This window comes from Microtus oregoni, unplaced genomic scaffold, assembly GCF_018167655.1.
Source record: "Microtus oregoni isolate MIOR12 unplaced genomic scaffold, Mior012 000017F_ref0000208, whole genome shotgun sequence".
Taxonomy (NCBI): domain Eukaryota; kingdom Metazoa; phylum Chordata; class Mammalia; order Rodentia; family Cricetidae; genus Microtus; species Microtus oregoni.
In genome coordinates this window covers 3,970,462-3,990,661 of record NW_024543076.1, presented here as the reverse complement: position 1 = coordinate 3,990,661, position 20,200 = coordinate 3,970,462, and the positions used below count along the sequence as shown (strand labels likewise).

Genomic DNA, 20,200 nt, shown 5'->3' with positions numbered 1-20,200 from the left:
AACCAGTATTAGGTCAGACTTCATGGAAGACCTGACTTTTAACAATAATGTGACTGTTTTTCTTATATGTTGGTGAATATTTTCAATTTACCAGTTTTGGTGGAGTGTGGGGAGTTGGGTAACTTCATGCTCCCTCTGCTCTGGGGTGTGTGTGTGTGTGTGTGTGTGTGCGCGCGCGCGCGCGCCATAACATGATGCAAATAGTTCTATTTTCCTCATTAAATCATGCCTTCCTGGCTTATTTCAATATGAAAAATAGGAAGAATAGGAAAGTCTGTAATTTCATATATCAGTATTTATTTCGCCAGTTTTCTTATCTGATATTTCTGGATACATTTCTTCATAAATGCAGGGGTAGCACCAAAAACTTAAAGTGCCCAGAGTTTGGTCTCATCATGCTCTATGCTGTTTTCCTCAGGCCTCCCCAGAGCAGTTAGACTTGAATCTTTTTGGGAGGAAGAAATTTTCCTTGAAAGATATGCTTAAAGCCACATCTTTGAAGCATAAGACCAGCCTGTTCTGATGGTGCGGGGTTACCTAGGAAACCTGTATCCCATCAGGAGAAAAACAGATGTTCTTTCTCCTGGTAAAGAACTGCAGCTATCCATTTAGCAATTAGGAATCTCTTCCTAGATAATAATACTCTTGAGATGGGAGCCTTTCAGCAGGCAGGAACAAGAATCACGTGATTTTTCCCCCTGCATGGGAATGAGTCCTCTTATACTTGTCTTCATTTCTTCAAATAAAAAACAAAAGTAGGCTGATAGGCCAGTGTCAGTCATACTAATAGGACTAAGATATTTTATTTCTAGAATTGTAAATAGGAGGCCTACTAAAAGATCATGAAGAGAGTTCCCTTCTGGACCCCAGCATCTCCAGTCCAGTCAGCCCAAAGCATTAGTTATTTCTAGCCAGGTTTCTAATTTTAAATGGATTTGAAGAGGGGAGGGAGTGGAAATAGGGATAGCTATGTAAAATGAGAAAAGATTGCATTAAAAAAATTCTTAATTAAGAAAAAGTAAAAAATGAGTTTGATTGAAATGGTGTTCTGGTGGTGTCTCTAAAAAGGGTGAAGAACCTGCCTTTCCCCGCTGTTAACCCCTTGCCTTTTTATTTAGAATACTTAGAATAATAAGATTTACTTTGTGTCTCCTTTCACATCCCCATACATCTGGCCTAGTCTTCCTTTTTTTTTTTTTTTGTTTTTTTTTTTTGGTTTTTTTCGAGACAAGGTTTCTCTGTGGTTTTGGAGCCTGTACCAGAACTAGCTCTTGTAGACCAAGCTGGTCTCGAACTCACAGAGATCCGCCTGCCTCTGCCTCCCAAGTGCTGGGATTAAAGGCTTGCGCCACCACCGCCCGGCTGTTGCGATTTTGCTTTTTTTTTTTTTAAGACTGTCCCATTGCCTGTAAAATTAGTATAGCCTATTTACCCTAGAGTTGGAGCCCATGGTGATCTGCCCTGTCTGTTTTGCTTATCTATGCTATAGTACTCATTCTCAGGTTAGATTCAGTCTCTGTATTTTACAGTTTCTTTATACCCTCAAATCAAATCTCTCTTTTTGATCTCTGGTGTTTCCTCTTCCTCATTCCCTCTCCAAATTCCTACACACTGAATTCTTTTTTCTTCAAAAAATTTCCTCTACATTTTTTAAGGTCATATTTGAGAAGAAAAGGAACTGTAATTTCAACATCCTGGTATAAAGCAGAGAAACAGAAGAGCACTGTAACACCATCACCACCGTGTCTCGAACTGTAGAGGTTAATAACACTGCGCTTTTGTAGTTGACCAAGGAAACTAAAAGGTCAACCAAATACAAATGTTTTCATGTAAATTGTCTTTGCTATATGGGAAGATTCTGCCACACTATTTAGGTCCCAAGAAGTGATGATGTGGCCCAGATGGTTAAAGAGAGAACCATCTCAGGCAGTCTGTGAAAGCTAAAACTACTAACATAGTAGGTTGCTAAACTGAATGACTTGGAAAACAGTCATCAGCAGAGGAAGCCAATATATTGGAGTAAAAGCAGTCCATAGCAGACTCTATGACCCTTGCTGTGGTGTTTTGCTTGATAAAATTTTAAAAATGTCTTCCAGGTGCTTTTTGTAAGCTAGCACTTTTGTATTTTCTTCCCCACCTCCCACCCCTATCATGGTGCTGGGGATCAAATCCAGGATCTAGGATCTCGTAGATAGGTGCTCTAACACTGAACTGCATACTAAAGTGCACAACTTTGCATACTGAATTCTTGAAGATAAATTCGGAAAACACTGAGATGGAGCAGTTGTCATAATGCAGTTCATAGAGCTGCTGTACTTGATTTACCCACTTGTATACACTTTCAGAAGGCTTTGGGATCTGACTCACGGGGTTTGTTAATCATCAGCATTTCTCGGTATGATATTCAAACTATGATGAGTTTGGTGACTTATTTTGCTCTTTTGAAATACTACAATCTTTCAGTGGAGATGAATCTTAGCTTTCTAGCCAAAGTGATGCACACATCTTGAACAAACCCCACACCTCTGTCCTCTGCTTTGGGTTTAACATTCCTCTTGCTAGATATATTCCTGCCTTTTGTATGTGTGTGTGATTTCTATTAATCAAATTCCATAATCTTGAAGTTGGAGGTTTCCTCTCTGGCACTGACCCGGGTCTTCCCTTTCTTCCCTTCTTTGAATCCTGTGTAGTGTCATTCATTCAACTTCCTTCATGTACTGCTTTTATCTTTATCTTGTTATGTGTATCATTTTATTCCCTGACTTTATTTTAAAGTTTCTTACAGCAAGAGCAGTTCTGTTCCCTATGATATTTAGAAGAGAACCTAGTAAGAGTAGTGTGTGTTTGAAGACCCTCATACCTCTAATGTACTTTCAAAGCAAACATGCTACTATTACAAGATACTATAGTGTCATAAATGATATTTCACTTATTGTGTTTCTGTATCTAACCAAGAAGACATGCAGAAGTTGCACACCTTTTGGCTGTTCATTTTCAAATCAATAGAATCTTAATTTTCAAAAAAAATCTGTACTAAATATATTTTTTTAAAAAAAATCAAAATTTCTGGTGTTTCTACAGCTGACCTGTTGTTTCAACCATGAATTTAATCATTGTCACTTCTGGCACTCAGTTCAGAATGGAAACTTTCATGAGTAATATTTAAGCTTAAATCCAAATGGTGAGAATTAACTAGTTGAAATGGTAAGATAAAAGGGTATTTTAGGCAAAGAAATAAGATGCTCAAGGACTCACTGATAGACAGGACAGTAACTTGTTTTACCCACTCGTATACACTCTCAGAAGGCTTTGGGATCTGACTCACGGGGTTTGTTAATCGTCAGCATTTCTCGGTATGATAATTCAAACTATGATGAATTTGGTGGCTTATTTTGCTCCTTTGAAATATTAAGCATCCAAATATATGAGCCTACAGGGGCCATTCTAATTCAAACCACCACAAGGTTCAATCTTAAAATTTTAATAACAGCAACACATAAAAGAAATACATGTAATCCTAAATGTGAGATTGGAAATTTTAAAATTTCTAGAAGCTGGGCTGGGGCAATGGATCAATGAATGAAGTGCTTGCTGCAAAAGTTAGAGGATCTGACTTTGGTCTTAAATTTTAAAATTTTACTAGCCAAAGTGATGCACACATCTTGATAGAAGATCAGTACAGTTTGAAGGTACTCTATGAATGTGCACATAAAGTAAAACAAGTCAAGGTCAGATTTTGCAGACACTAAAGATCATGTTAAGATTTTTTTATCTTTATTTTTAAAGAAGTTGTAAGTTAGTGAAGTGTGTTACAGTAGCTGTTGGTCATATTTGCATTTTCATCAAAACTGCAGGATTGAGAAATGTCACAGGGTCTATCATAGACAGTGGTCTGGCTGTTAGAGCAGTTTCAGGAATGATGTGTTACCATAGTAAATAGTGAAGTATCAGTAAAGGGGGAAATGAATTCATTGCAGCACTTGAAAGTAAAATCAATAGGACTTAGTAACGACTTCTGTATAATCAATGAGGAAGAAAGCGGCAACATTTCCTGGATTTCTTATTATACACTGCCCATATTAAAATGTCATATACTAAGGAAACATTAAAAAGGGGACAAGATTTAGACGGATGAGGTTTGCTGTGAGATGTTGAGTTTGAGGCACTTAGATACTTAGTTTGCGGGAGTGGTCAGCCTAAGAAGGGTCTAGTTTAGATTTCATAGTGTATAGCTTTGTTGTTTAATGTGATAGACTTTCACCGCATGTGGCAGTTGAGCACATAGAAATTGTCTAGTCTGCATTGGAATGTGCTATAGTCTAAAGGCAGTGTGAAAAAAATGTAAAGTCATTAATTTTATGTTGATTACATGCTATATTACATATTAGATTGTGTGGTATTTTAGAAAATACCAAGTTTCTAAAACTTTAAATTATTAATATTTAATGGAGCTACTGGAAGAGAGAGAGACAGAGTGTGGTATGCGTATGTGCATGAGGATGCACTCTTCATGCAGGCACAATTGTTGGTACAGAAGTTAATGTCAGGATATCTTCAGTCGTTTCTCTACATCATTTGTTTTGAAACAGAATCTGTCACTGAGTCTGGAGCTAGCCATTTCAGCTTTAATGGATGGCCAGTGAAACCCAAGAATCCTCCTGTCTTCTCCCCAAGTACTGGGGTTACAGATACCTGCTGCCATACCAAGAGAGTTTTTTTGTTGGTGTTGTTTAAGTGTGGGTTCTGGAGAATCTGACCAAAGTCAGGTCCTCTAACTTTTGCAGCAAACACTTCATCCATTGCCCCAGCCCAGCTTCTAGAAATTTTAAAATTTCCAATCTCACATTTAGGATTACATGTATTTCTTTTATGTGTTATTAAAATTTTAAGATTGAACCTTGTGGTGATTTGAATTAGAATGGTCCCCGTAGGCTCATAGATTTGGATGCTTAGGCATCAGGGTGTGGTACTACTTGATAGGGATTCGACGTGGCCTTGTTTGGGGAATTGTGTCAACTGTGGGTGGTCTGTGGGGTTTCAAAAGCCCAGGCCCAGAGTCTCTATCTTCCTGCTGCCTCTGGATCCATACAGAGAGCTCTTGGCTACCTTCACTTTCACCATGCTCCTTGCCATGATGGTTATGGACTAACCCTCTGAAAGCAAGTCCCCAATTAAATATTATATAAAAATTGTCATGGCCATGGTGTCTCTCCACAGTGATAGAACCAAGACAGACCTTGAAAACAAATCCCAACATTTATTTGTTTTGTGTTGCCAGAATCGTCAAAATTCCTGACGTCTTCATTAGATTACTTTGGGCACTGCATACTTATAAAGTGTCAGTTCTAAAAGAAACCTCTTAAATAATTTTACTTGCTTAAAAATGTAAGACATTTTCTTCCCCACCTCCTTTCTAAGGAGACACCACTAAAAACAGTTCATTGAGAGAGGAGCTGTCTTCATTTCTACTTGGTTCCAAAGAAGCAGAGATAACACTGGGTGGCTTGAATTGAATCTTCAGCTACAGTGTCAATCTTAGGGAACATAGCAAGGAGATATTTGATGGGCGTAGTTGACCGGTAAGCTAGAATTAACCAGACCAGCTCAATACAACAGATCTAGTTTAATAATTGGAAAATGGGGAAACTCACACGACCGGGGTCCAGCGAACACCAGGCGGGGCAGAGAAGACAAAGAGCACCTGGATTCCCAGTGCTTTCTTCCCTGGCCCCAGGCAGCCACACCCTAGCCAAATGTGATTAGCTGAACTTCCCCATCAGATATTAGTTTCCTTAAATAAGAACATTTCTCTTCAAGGGAGGATGGAAGCTAAAGCATGAACAAAGAATAATTTTTATCACAACATTTTATAACTCTTTTTTTTTCTTATTAGTACAGTATTTATTTGTCTTCTCTCTGTCAAACCCTGAGCCAATCACTTTCCCCAGACTTCCTGGGAAGGTACAGGAAAAGGAACTTACCGGGCAGAGGGGACACAAAAGAACTACGGGAGGTGCAGTGGAGACAGCTGCGTCAGGTGGCGAAGAGGTTGAGAAAGGCCACCATTAGGCAAAAGAGCCCCATGGCCTCCGAGAGGGCAAAGCCCAGAATGGCGTAGGAGAAGAGCTGTTGTTTCAGAGAAGGGTTCCTGGCATAACCAATGATGAGGCTCCCAAAAACAGTTCCAATCCCAGCCCCAGAGCCAGCCACCCCAACAGTAGCAGCCCCAATGAACTTGGCGGCTGTGTCGATGTCCCTGGAAATGACACTGGTTTGGAAGCAGCGGCTAGGGACGAGTGAGGTCAAAGGACGAGGGACTGCTAAGCTGCTGAGGGCCTCATCTCTCCGTGTCTGTGGGTTCAGCTCCACTGCAGACAGAGGACGGCTCAGCAGCTGAGAGGTGCTCCTGACCAAGGAGCGGGTGGAGATGAACCTGGAACAGGCATACATTTTCAGGGGTGAGGGGCCAAGGCAAGAGAGCTGCTCCCAGGGTAGAGAAGACAGAGAGGGCCATTTTATAACTCTTAATGAAATAACAAGTGAAAGATCACCAATGACTGCTAGCTTGGCCAGAAAGGGGTAACCTATACAGCATGGCTCTTCAAAAAGTAAAATTCAGATCTAAATATAGTCGTGTCTCGATTTCCTTGGTTTCTAAGAAATTCACTATAAAATTGTGATCAGCAAAATCCAGAATGTGATAAAAATATCTCTTTAACAAATTATTTCAAAGAATGGGGGAAGTAGTTTGAAGAGAAATATGGAAAAAGAAAATCCATAAATTCAAAGACATAAATACTAGTTTAATCACAGTGGAACTTTTGCAATCTTATAAGCCATATATTTGTGAGGCAATTAGAGACCTTTCAATATGGATATATATCAACTGATTGTTAGAATTTAATTTTAAAATAAATAACAAACATGATTTAGATAACATGGTTACTTACATCCAAAAGAATTTTAACTATTTGGGATAACACTGCATTTTTTACAGATGTGGTAAGATTGTTAGCGAAGCTAGATCTGTGGAAATTCTTTTTATCATTTTCTCTGTTTTATATGTTTGAGATTTTCCAAAACAGTGAAAAGAGTAAGCATGGGCTCTATATGGAAAACATGCAAGGGAAAATAAATCTTTGTATCAGAAGTTCTAGGAATAGGAAACCAAAATTTCAAGATTTATTAGATTTGTTTCCATGATTTATCCCCTTGACTTTGATAAGGATCTACAGAGTCTGGTGTTTTGACTAATAAATAGGGTTTATACTTTTCCTCTCTTAGTCACTTAGTCTTCCCTTGTAAATTTTGTAACTTTTGTATTTATCTTTTCTATGAATGTCATTACCATGAATGTTCAAAATTTACTTGAAATATATATGTAAGGAAAGTTGTGAACAGCCCTGTAACCATCACTGAAGCCAACAACTGAGGCCTTGAAAGTACTCCTGGAACACATGCCTTCCATACCACAGATTCCATCCTTCTCCCTGACCCTGCCAGTGCTCTGACAGTTGTGGAAATCACTTCCTTGATGCTATTTAACATCTCAGAAATATTCAGAAATATATTTATCTTTACTCCAACAGATTATTTTCTTTACTAGACACTTAAGCATGTATTATTTTGCATATTTTCAAACATTATCTAAATTGCCACCACTTTGTAAGCAGTCTTCTCAAGTTTTCTTCAGTCTGCATCCAGTTTAACCTCATTCAAGTTAATAGTAGTAACTGTGGTTTCTTTTTCTTTATTTTTTTTTTCCTTGAGGTATGGGATCTGTTTCAGGCCAGGCTGGTATCTAGCACTATATAGCCAAGAGTGATACTGAACTTCTGATCCTCCTGCCTCCACCTCACAAGTGTTGGAACTACAGAAGTGGGCCAACATACATAGTTCATTTGATGCAGGGGACCAAACCCTGGACTTTGTGCATAGTGGACTAGCACATTACCTCATTCCTAGTCCTAGTTTAGTTGTGTTTGGGGTGTGTGTGTGTGGGCACACATGTGCCTCAAAAATATATATGGAGGTCAGGGGGAAACTGGTAGATTTCCAGGGATTGAGCTCAGGTTATCAGATATGGCATCAGCACCTTTACCTACTGAGTCATCTGGCTAGCCCTAGATTCATTCCTCTTATATTGCTGTAAAACAGTCATGTGTGTGTCTGGGGAGGAGGTGTATATCCAACTGCTATCTCATTCCCATCATGAGAAGGCTAAATGGCCTATATAACCTGTGTTTGAATAAGTACACTCCATTATATTCACACCACAGTGAACTCACTAATGTCTCAATGCATTCTTATTGTACGACCCTTCTGTCAGTGAATCCATTCTTTCATTAGTAGATTTTTAGATTATTAGAAAGTTTTGCTTCCTTGTACATGTCTCTTAGTGTACACATATTAGTGTTTCTGTAGAGCAAAGCTTGGTAGAGCATGGCTAATAGGCAGGTATTCCTGTTTTTGTTAATAAAACTTTCACAAAATAACTACACCCAGTTGTGTGTACTGTCTGTGAGTACTTTCACTCCACAGTGGCAGAACCAGTCTAAAGTGTTTACTACCCACGCTTTAATAAAACTTGCTGATTGCAATTTCTGCCTTTGTTATATTTACATACATATTAGAATTATTAAGTTCCAGGATAATCCTCAGAATCACTCAATGATAGGAACTAATAGGAGTTTGTATTCATATATTTCCCACCTACTCAATGTTTTTTCCTGTTTTGTCTTTTTTTCTTAACAAAAAATGTTAGTTGTGTGTGTGTGTGTGTGTGTGTGTGTGTGTGTGTAACAGAGTCTGTGGAAGAATTTATAGAACAACCTTTTGTGTAGGTTTCTACCTTGTTTGAGACAGGACCTCTTTCTTCATAAGCTAGAATAGCTGGCCTTCAAGTTTTAGAACATTGTCCTGTCTCCACACCCCATCTCCCCATAGGCACATGCTGAATTGCAGACTTCTGAGGCTACTGCACTCAACTTCTCCATAAATTCTGAGGATCTGACCTTAAGTAATCAGGTTTGCACAAAAAAACACTTTGTCCCACTGACCCATTTCCCTATGGCATTGTATGAAGTCTTTTAGTTGTAAATGTTGTAATGTATATGTCTTATTATGTAATAAGACAGCTGTCAACTTCATATATTTATATTAATGTAACTTTAAACTATAAAGCAATTTCTAAATGATGTCTTCATGTATAACTCTGAATGTGTATATGTGTATGGTGGGGGTCCACAAGTATACAGGAGGATGGAGGCCAAAAGTTGACATCAGGTTTCCTCTGAATCAGATTTTTCTTTGGGCCGCCAGCTCACAAATAAGCAACATGGAGACTTACTATTAATTATGAAAACTCAGCCTTAGCTTAGACTTGTCACACTAGCTTTTATAACTTAAATTAACCTGTTTTTATTCTACAGTTTATCATGTGGCTTTTTACCTTTCTTTCATTCTGTATGTCTGACTCCCTCCATGTCTTATTGGGGTCTCTCTGCCTCATGATTATCTCCATGTACTTCTTCTCTCTGCCTCAAAGTCCTGCCTAGACCCCCAGCCTAGCTGTTTATTAAACTCATCACAGCCATATATCTTCACAGAGCATATAAATATCCTACAACATTTCCCCTTTTAAATAAATAAAAAGTAAAGTTTTTAATGCTAACATAGTAAAACTGTATCAAAAAGAACAATTATCAGGCAAAGAATTACATCCACAATGCCCAGTCCATTTATGTTTGCCCTATTAGGAAAATTACTTTATTATCTATCTTATCGCGATGAATTTATAATTTTATATCTAAACCATTTTCTATCATAACTTGTATTGCCATTCTAAAGCTATCATTTTAGACCTCAAAACATTTTCTTAGGTAAACAATTTAAATTTAATGATTCTCAACCATATAAACTTACATCTCTCATGTAAATTTCTTTTCTAAATTTGGTAACAAGGAATACTATAACTATATCTTGTCTTTAATTCCATCAGAGACCCAAGAAGGATATATTAACTGAGTAAACAGGAAGTGTAGAACAAACAGCTTCCAAAACTATAGAAATGACAGAGACAACTGACTGCCTGGCCAGTCACCCAGTGTTCCTCTGCAACATTGGCGCATCCATCTTCAGCCTACAGGCTTAGAATGTCTGACAGACTTTTCTGTAAAGCAGGAATTTTAAAGGACTATTATACCTTGTCTTGGTAAAGTTAGGTATTTACTTTCTTTTGTGTCCTGCTTATCCAGTTTGTACAGCATACTGTCAGCAGTCAAGGCAAGAGCAGTTTCTTGCCCAAATGGCTAGCTTTGCCACATTGAAAATAAACTACATATGGAATTTCTTTGATACCCATTATCCTTTTTTTTAAAGTAAATTGGTACTGCTAGGAGCAGACATATCTCATTGTCACGAAAAGCCTTATGTTATTAAAACATTTTAAATGCCATGTTCTGTAGGTCTTTGAAGACCATCTGTCTAAATCATATCTCTGTTTAACCTTGAAAACATACATAACATGACTATAGGTTTGATTGTAATAGATGACTACTTACCTGTTTTTCTTTATTATCCTTAATAGCTTTCAAGAACTAAAACTTTACATTACATTTTTAAATGAACTGCATAGGTACAATGTCTTAAACAAGAGTAGAATAATATATACAGTATAATACAAATAACCTTAAATTCATATCAGTATATAAAACTTCATCCCAATGTAAAATATTTAAGATTAATGGTTTTTATTTAGTTTAAAAGTATATTCAACACTGTACCCTCTTATCCTATCAATTCTATATTCTCCATTTTGTTTCTTTTCAGAAAGAGATTTCTGAATTCAACCCTTTTTGCTTAGTTTTTTTTTTCTGACCATGACCAGTAACAAATTATAACGAATCACCCTAAACAATGACAAGCATTCATAACTCTCCAAATGACCAAAAAACTACCCACCCCACCTCTTGGGAGTGTGGGTATTGTATTCTCTAGTCTGCTTCTTTTTGTCTGGGGGAAATGACATCTTTAAGGGACAATGAGAAAATTGAGATAATGGTAAAGTCCTTGGAGAGTTAGCTGTATTTTTTGTTTAGTCTCTGTGTGATGGGAAAGTGTAGAGCTTATCTGAAGTCTAGGCTGAAGAGTCTGTGAGGCTAGACCATCTCAGCTAGCAACTTTATAGTTGTTTTAGATGCAGAATTTTGAGGAAACTGCAACAGAGACATTCTGAGAGGTTGGATCACTGGGCAACATGTCTTTGTTGATATTTTGGTCCTTTTGTTCTGAATACACACAAACTTATAAAGGTAACATACATATCTGTATTAACACAAGTATGGAATGTGTGGTGTGCACAAGTCAGCTAAAGCGAATTTTGTTTGTTTTATGTTTGAATAGGTAAAAGACATCTGCCAACTTTATACTTTTTTTGAACTGTAAATCCAAACCTCTATCCATGCCATATGAAAGGATGGCATATAATAGTAAGTCATGAGGACTCCGTACCAACAAGATTTATCATGTCTCATCCATTCTCAGAGCTGTGTTTGTAGCAGAGAGATCAGCATATACGTCACCCATCCTATCGTCTTTCTCAGTTTCTTTCTTCATGTCTGTAGCCAAGATTTTCAGGAGGTATCCCCCAATCAAATCTGGTCTTTACTAATTTTGAAAAGAATCATAACTTTTTGTTTTCCTGTGGAAACAAAGATGTAACCTCTTCCCCAATACAACTTATTTTCTGACTTCCATTTTGAAGTTAAGACATTTCTGAAATATAAGTTGGTTTGATTTAGCAGTTTCCATAGTCTCTCAGCAACCATTGTTTTTTGTGCATTAGCGTTTTAAAATTTCAAAGTCAGCAAAGTACCATACAGGATCCGGACATGCTGTGTATTTTCCATCTTTATCCGACTTATTCTTTTTATATTACTTTATTTTTTAAAGACTTTTTATTTTTAACTATTTTTTCTATGATCACCTATATCCTTATTTTTTACTTCTTTAGCATCTAAGCACATTTTTAAGCATATTATATCTGTTCAGAGGTTTTATTTGATTTTAATCTTACTTTCTGTTCCTGTGCAACCTCCTCTGACCACTTGTGCTGTGCAATTCTGCTTAGCAAGTGGTACACCAGCAACTGGCTCCACCCACCCACTGTTCCTTTAGAGCCTAGCCTCATGCCAGCTGGTACTGACTCTGGAGCTACATTTACTCACCCCAGATCTGGGAATGTTGTGTCTTCTTGTGACAGGCATTTGTACCCTGTGCCAGCTGCTCAGGTGCTTAGTTGCACAGCAGAACATCTTAAAAGAGCCATGCCTCTGTGCCCCCCATACTGCCTAGCCAAGAGACCCCGGGTTTGCTATTCAGAACACGGCCTTAATCTAGGCTTGTCCCACTGGCTCTTATAACTTAAATTAACTTGTTTTTATTCATCTGTTTTACTATGTGGCTTTTAGCCTTTCATTCTGTATATCTATCTCCCTCCATGCCTCATTGATTTCTTTCTATCTCTTAATTATCGCCACCTACTTCTATGCCCAAAAGTCCTGCCTATACCTCCTGCCTAGTTATTGGTGGCTGTTCAGATCTTTATGGCAATATATGCTTATACAGTGTATAAATATTCCACAGCACCCACCAAACTCTCTATTTATTGAGGCAGGATCTCTCAAAGAATTCAGAACTTGTTAATTCTAGCTACTCTAGCTAGATAACTTACCTCAGAGACTCCACATCAGTGCCTCCTGAATGTTGTGATTCCAGAAGACCAGCACACCTGCACAGCTTTTTACGTGGGTGCTGGGGTCTGAACTCTGATGCTCATACTTGAATGGAAAGCACTTTACCCAATGAACCATCTTCCCAACCTAATGTATATATTTATTATTAATAGAATCTAACTAGAATAGATAGTTTCAAAGTTGTCTGTTTTTATATAAAATATTATACAGTCTTTTGTTTGCTTTGTTCCTGTGAGAATCTATCATTCTATGACTGTACAATTTTTTCATTTTTCTATAATTGGACGTTTTCCTTTGCTAGTGGTATTCCTCTTAACATGCATGTTTTGTGCTTTTAGATGCACACTAAGGAGTAGAATTGCTTTTCATGCCAATCCTCCATTTTAATCTACCATGACAATGCTTTTTCCAAAGCGTTTGTGCCAATTTGTAGCATACACAGTGTACAGAGTTCCCATTATTTGCATCCTTGCCAACACTTGGTCTAGATAATGTTCTTAGTTATGTTTCGGTAGATTGGCAGCAGTGCTTTACTATGGCTTTAATATTCATTTGCCAGATAACTAAAGGAAGTCAAGTACCATTTATATTTTTGTAGGTCACATCAGTATTTTTTCTTAAGGACCTGAGCTTAGCAGTTTTATATTTATCTTACTAACTTGTATGGATGACTCAAGTGTTCTTGACATGAGCATTATATGTCAATAAAGATAAAGATCTCCTCCCACTCTGAGGCTTGCTTTTTTCAGTCTTAATGGCATTTGTTTTGTTTTCTTTGATGAAAATAAATTATAGCTACTTAACTTCAGTGTTGTTGAAACTATGAAAATAGATAAAAGACTATTTGGGAAGGTGAAGGATATTGATAGACTGGACAACAGAGGGCAATGTGTGAAAGATGGTAACAATAATCAAAGTACATTGTAAACATGTCAGTGAAATCCATTTTTTATACAACTTAATATATGCTAATAAAAGTAAATTAAAATACAAGATGAGAAGTGTACTGATTTCTGTCTTTAAAAAAGGTTTGAGTATTTTCATGTTTCACACTTACCCTACTGTGTGACCTTGGCCAGCTTTTGAGCTTCTCTTGACTTATCTGTAAATAGATAGTAATAATATCCATGTCATGGAGTAATTGAGAAGATTAGACAAGAGAAAGCACTTGCTATAGAGCCATTCACCTAGCAATCCCTCAGTGATGTTAATTGCCTCCCCCATCATTTAGGGTGCTCATTTGCATACTGCCTTTTGGGAAATTGGGTAGTATTCATGAGCTATTTGCAAATGAATGTTTTGGAAATTAGAATCTCATATAATTACCCTAGGAATTTAGAAAGTGGCCTAAAATAGTAAACCATAATTAATTTGCCCAGAGAAATAAATTGTAAAATTTTCTCTGATGAAAAGAAATCTTAGTCAATATGGGATCCTCGAATAATAAAAATCATGACTAGAGTATCCAGGACATGAGAAGTGGCTGTTTAGAGCAATTCTGAACCCTATACATAATGCATCACAGTCTAAACCCAGGGTAGATCTCTTTGCCTCCAAGAAGAAAGCGAGGTTTCTTAGGATGAGAAATGGCTAAGCTCTCTAGTCCAAAGCACCTCCTCTCTCCACCTCTTTGGAACTTTCTGGTGTTTGTTGATTTTTCATTTTTCCCTTTTCCATTATTCATTCATTTGACAATAATTGTGCAAAATTTATTACATATAAATGTTCTAGCACCAAAACACAGCAGGAAAACATGGTGTGCGCCTTATAAGATACAATGCAGGGGATTATCTAAGTTCTTTAGAAAGGGGAAAATAGGGGGACTGTCTGAAAGGAACTGTCAACCCAGAATTCTACATTCAAGAATCTGCCAAATAAAGATTGTCTTAGACTTTTTAAAAGATGGCCTAGTCTGGTGGTGCATGTTTTTATCCCAGCACTAAGGAGGCAGAGACTAGTGGGTCGCTGAGTTTAAGGCTGCCTTGGTTTAACAGGATAGTCAGGGCTAGAGAGAGAGACCCTGTCTCAAAAAAGAAATTTAAAATTTTAAAAGAAAAAAAAAACAAAACAAGAAACAGTATAATTCCTAAAACAACAAGTACTAGTGTTTTACAAAGAAAGTGCAAAGTGATGAAATGCCAACAGTTGTCTGTGTTCAGATGAAAGATCATTGGCGCTTTAGTAAGGCGCCTCCACCAGTGTCTTGTTTCCACCATTTATTGTTACATAAAAATTGAATGAAAGAAACAACTGTCCTTCGTCTTATGTCCATTTTCCCATGTTGTCTTAATCCATATTTTAAAAGATACAGGTTGTTAGCTTTTAATTTGTAACATCTTTATTTTTTTAAATATTTATTTATTATTTATTATTATTTATTTATTTATTACAATATTCTGTCTGTGTGTATGCCTGCTGGCCAGAAGAGGGCACCAGACCCCATTACAGATGGTTGTGAGCCACCATGTGGTTGCTGGGAATTGAACTCAGGACCTTTGGTAGAGCAGGCAATGCTCTTAACCTCTGAGCCATCTCTCCATCTTTAAGTTGTGTCTTTTTTGGAGTCAGCATTTCCTATATATGACTGAACCCAGTACTAGAATAAATGTTCTTTGTGACTCTTTCTGAGTAGTGCTGCAGCTCCTTTCTTGTGTTATGCCAGTGTCCTCCATTATTTCCACTCTTATCTCATCTCCCTCCCTGCCTTGGCCTGTTCATAGGGCAGAATTTAGGTGGGGGGGGGGATGGAACTGAATTCTGGGAGGAAGAAGGCAGAGTTAGAGAGATGCCATCATCTGCCGCTGGAGATAGATGCACAGAAACTTTGCTGGTAGGCCACGACCTCGTGGTGATACACAGATTAATAGAAATGGGCTAAATTAAGATGTAAGAGTTAGCCAATTAGAAGCTCGAGCTAATGGGCCAAGCAGTGTTTTAATTAATGTAGTTTCTGTGTGATTGTTTTGGTTCTGGGCGACCGGGATGAACAAGCGGGCCCTACCCCAACAGCCTTGTCCTGGGCATGTCGTTGGAAACTGTTTTCAGTTCACATTATTTGTTATAGTTTGATCTTCTAAACTACTTGAACGTCATGGCTTACATATCATTAAATTAGCATTTGTTCAGTCTTAGTATGAAATCTTTGCTTACATCTGTGAGTTCATATCAGTTCTAACTTAGGTACTTTTTATTGTGTGTTTTTTTTCCATCATATTTGTGGGGAATTTTTGGTGTTTTTGTTTCTGTGGTGCTGGGATCAAACCCAATCCTTCACAGGTGTTGTTAATTTGTTCATTTCAGAAGCTTTCCCATTATAAATCACAATACAGATAAAACAGATGTTATTCTTGTGTTTCTAAGAAGAACAATAGATTCTTTAAAATTTTTATACAACTGTGTCTCCTTTGTATATAATACCTAGCTTGTACAAAAAGGAAATTTTTAGGAAATGAACAGAAAATACTTCCCAGGTATCTGTAAGTACGTCCTTCACCACAAATAATTGTGCTTAATTAGTCTAATTTTTTAATAGCATGCTTAATTCTCACTGTTTGGCATGCTCTTTTACAATATAAAGTGTTTTGTTTGTTTTGTGTTGCTGAAAACCAAACGCAGGGTCCTACACATACTAGACAAGCACTCTGCCCCTGAGCCACACACCCAATCATGAGAATGCTTTTGAGTACTAAGAAGTGCTAAGGGAAAGAAATGCTATGAGCACTACCTTCAGCAGGTACATATTTAATAAATTCCAACCTGAAGGCATCTTCTTTCCCTAAGTCAGGTTGACCTGCTAGGGCAGAAACATCTCACTTCTGTGTAAAGAATGATGTTACCAACACCATCTTCACTGTCAGGACCCTTAGGCCTGGTCAGCAGAAAAGAATATATACTCTCTAAGCTCTCCTACTATTAAGTACAGAATTTCAGTTTTTCAAGATGAAAGTTCTAGAGATGAATGGCATTGATGGTTATCATTGATAATAGGAGACACAACTGCCCAGTATGTGGCTTAAAGAGTTATTTCCAAAGAATGCTCAGGTGAAGCTAGGAGTCAGGAAACACTCTTGGTATAAGTCAGAATGAAGCAAAATTGCCATATATTAAGTAAAAGTACACACCAAAGGAATGTGGATGGGCTTCTTGAGAGAATCAAGCTTAAGTGTCTTTGTAATACCGATTTATATTGATTTTTGAAGTTAGACTGTTTAAAGTATATAATTTATAGCAAAGTTCAAAGATAAATAAGTTTAGTACTTTAAGTAAAATGAACTGGCTTATTTCTTTCGTTTTGTTTGTTTGTTCTTTGAGACAGGATTTCCCTGTGTAGCTTTGGAGCCTATCCTGGCTGGCACTCTGTCTGTAGACCAGGACTGGCCTGCGAACTCACAGAAATCTGCCTGCCTCTGCCTCCCGGGTGCTGGGATTAAAGGCATGCACCACCTCTGCCCAGCATGACTTATTTCTTTTAAGGAGAGAATCCTTCTGAAAAAGAAACTGTAAAGTAGTTTATGAGGACCATTGTTCAGTTTTGTAGAGAAGAGTCAAACTTAAGCTCAGATATCAGACACATTTCATCTTGGAATGACACATTACCTGTGTGTGTTGTATATGCATGCACAAACGTGTGCACGTGCATACATGTATGATGTGGTGGTAGCATGCATCCGTGGGATGAAAGGAAGAAGACTCTTCTTCGATCATGCAGGCCCTAGGGTCAGACTTGGTGGCAAGTACCTTCACTCATTGAGCCATCTCACTGGGCCTCATTAGCTGTTTAAACTCTGGTTCAGGTTGTCTTTCTGTAACAGGCTTTATAGAGTATTTGTCAGTCTGTTGGTTATGTGGAACTTATTCTTATCTAGCAAGCAATGCAACTAGAGGGAATGGCCGTCAGGGACTACTTTCCATTCCTGTATCCCGCTTTCTTTTCTGTCTCAGTTGCATGACAGTTATGAATGCACTTAGTGCATCGGAACTGAGCACTTCCCTGGTTGGTAGCAAATAATGTTTTATTTCATTTTTGCCCCCAAAAGAAAATTTTAAAAGTTACCTTTGTAACTAGGCTAGAGGTATGATCCATACTAGAGCACTCTTCTAGCATGCATAAGACCCTGGGTTCAATCCCCAACACTGACAAAAAGAAGAAAAATAGAACCCTTGGCTTTTTATAATAGCTATTCTAACTGGGATGAACTAACATTCCCTTATCATTTTGATTTGCATTTCCCTCATCATTAGTGACATGAAGTCATGTTATCTGTTGTTTTGCTGTTGAGTTGTGGAGTTCATTATGTGTTCTGGGTATTAGTCTAGAAGCATAATCTAGATGAATAATTTGCAAATACTTTTCTTATTTGGCTGTTTGTCTCTACTTGTTTATCTTTTTTCCTAAGCAGAAGCCTCTTAGTTTGTGAGAGTTTCATTTGTACGCTGTTACTTTTGTTGCCTTCACTTTTGACTTGTTCTTTAAAAAATCATTGCATCTAACATAAAGACCAAGAGTGGTTACAGATGCTGGTGTTGTTGTAAACTAGTATATAGCCATCGTGGGGGTTAGAGGTTCCTTAGAAAATTAAAGTGCCCACCAGTCAGTGTCTCTGTCACCAGCCTTGCTGCTGTCACTCTGACCATAGCCCATAACTCCAAATCTGAGTAGTTTCAGAGGCACTTGAAGAAGTAAGGGGTCCTGGACACTACCAAAGTGTTTAGCCTTATATGAAGAGTCAGAGGAGTCACTAATGTTTCTCTGTTACCCTGAAAAACTGGAGAAGAAAATGGGCAGAAATGAAAGAGAAACATATAACTACTGTTGAAGAAAATAAAAATTGAAAATAAGAAGCTGAAATCAAAGCTTGCTTGCTATAAACTACCTCAGGAGAATAGAATAGAGCTCTTCTCAGTTGAAATGATTTTGTGTAACTGGAATAACTTGTATAGTATATAATCTTTTCTGAACAGATGCTATAAAACTTTTAGTATGTTAAATTCACTCATCACACTTTAACTGTTAAAAAACAGATATACTTAGAATCACCAATAAACCCTCGATAAAACTTTCTTTGGGTCTTAAAGCAGGAAAATCCAAAGTAGATCTTGTAGTAAAGCTAAAGAGCCATATATAACTCAGTATCTCTAAAAAAAGAAAGGAAAGGGAAAAGGGCATTTCATTCATCGTCCACTTAGGAAATATAGTAGTGGTTGTATTTTAACCTAGGAGGTTAGCATGGAGCTACCCTTAGTTTAGGACATAAGCATAGATAGTTACACTCATTCTTGACAATGTGTATTTCTTGTACATGACTGAAGAGGTCTATTTGTACAGTGCTTCTTCTTGGATTCTCATGCATCTTCTGCTCTTGTTTATATAATCCAGAACTCTTCTTTGGCACCTCTTTGCCTTAGATAACTGTGTGTGTGCCAGTATGAACTTTGACACTATGTTTTCCTTCTATGCAATCACACCCATCTGATAATGCTGCCTTGCTGTGCAACATGCTTTAGTGTGTACTGGTTGTACATTTGTCTATGTTGTTTTCAGTTTACTTAATGATGCAATTTCCCTGATTATAGTTTATATAGCTTCCAGTAGGACCATACTCTTACTCTGACTTACTTAATTACATAATTGGGCACATATAGAGGTAATACAGAATTCTGGGTTTGTGCACAATCTCAGATGGAAATGGATATGTCATAGGTGATTATAGTATATAATTATATAGTGCTTTTCCATATTAAAAAAGCTAACAGTATAATCTGACAATTTTATTACTTGGAGATATCGTTGAGTAAGTGTGTGTGTGTGTGTGTGTGTGTGTGTAGTCAGACTGGTAGCTGTGCTCTGTTGTGGCACTCCTTATTGACAAAGGAAACCAATGAGATGTACATTGACAGCTGAATGGATAAAGAAAATGTGTCCTGTATACACTATAGAATATTATTTGGTCACAAAGATTGAAATCTGGTCATTTGCAGCGACATGGGTGGAAATGCAGGCCATTGTGTTATGTGAAATAAGCCTAGCACAAAATGGCAGATTTTGTGAGTTTTCTCATAGGTACAAACTAAAGAAGTTTGCCTTAGGAGTAGGTGAAACAGCAGCCAGGAAGGATAAAGCTGGATTGACAGCGGTTGAATAACTAGTACCAAAATACAGATTCATGGGATAGTGTTCTATAGCAGAATGAGGTAACAGATTCCAACAGTCACAGTCTCATATAACTGGGTAGGGTTTGAGGTTCCTAAACTCAAGAAACTAATTATTCTGACTCAGCCATTCACATTATAGATGGACATAAAGTTATTATGTTATTCCATGAATGTAAAGCATGCCGACTAAAAATAGAAAATGTTCATATACAGATGAGAAAATTTAAGCAAAAATGTCTTGAATCCTATTTTTGTTATTGTTACAAAAATGGCATTGGTCTTGTTTTTTATTT

The 20,200-nt window shown here is 37.5% G+C and overlaps 2 protein-coding genes across 5 annotated transcripts in view; one reads left to right on the top strand and one right to left on the bottom strand.

Moving 5' to 3' along the window:
* Positions 1-20,200, top strand: part of Zcchc7 (zinc finger CCHC-type containing 7) — a 168,687-nt gene that overhangs the window by 97,481 nt on the left and 51,006 nt on the right. The window lies entirely within an intron of this gene.
* On the bottom strand, positions 6,034-6,453 carry LOC121458223 (ATP synthase F(0) complex subunit C2, mitochondrial-like). The gene has a single exon (XM_041667331.1). It carries the CDS (start codon positions 6,448-6,450, stop codon positions 6,034-6,036), a length of 417 nt encoding a protein of 138 aa, XP_041523265.1. The 5' UTR covers positions 6,451-6,453.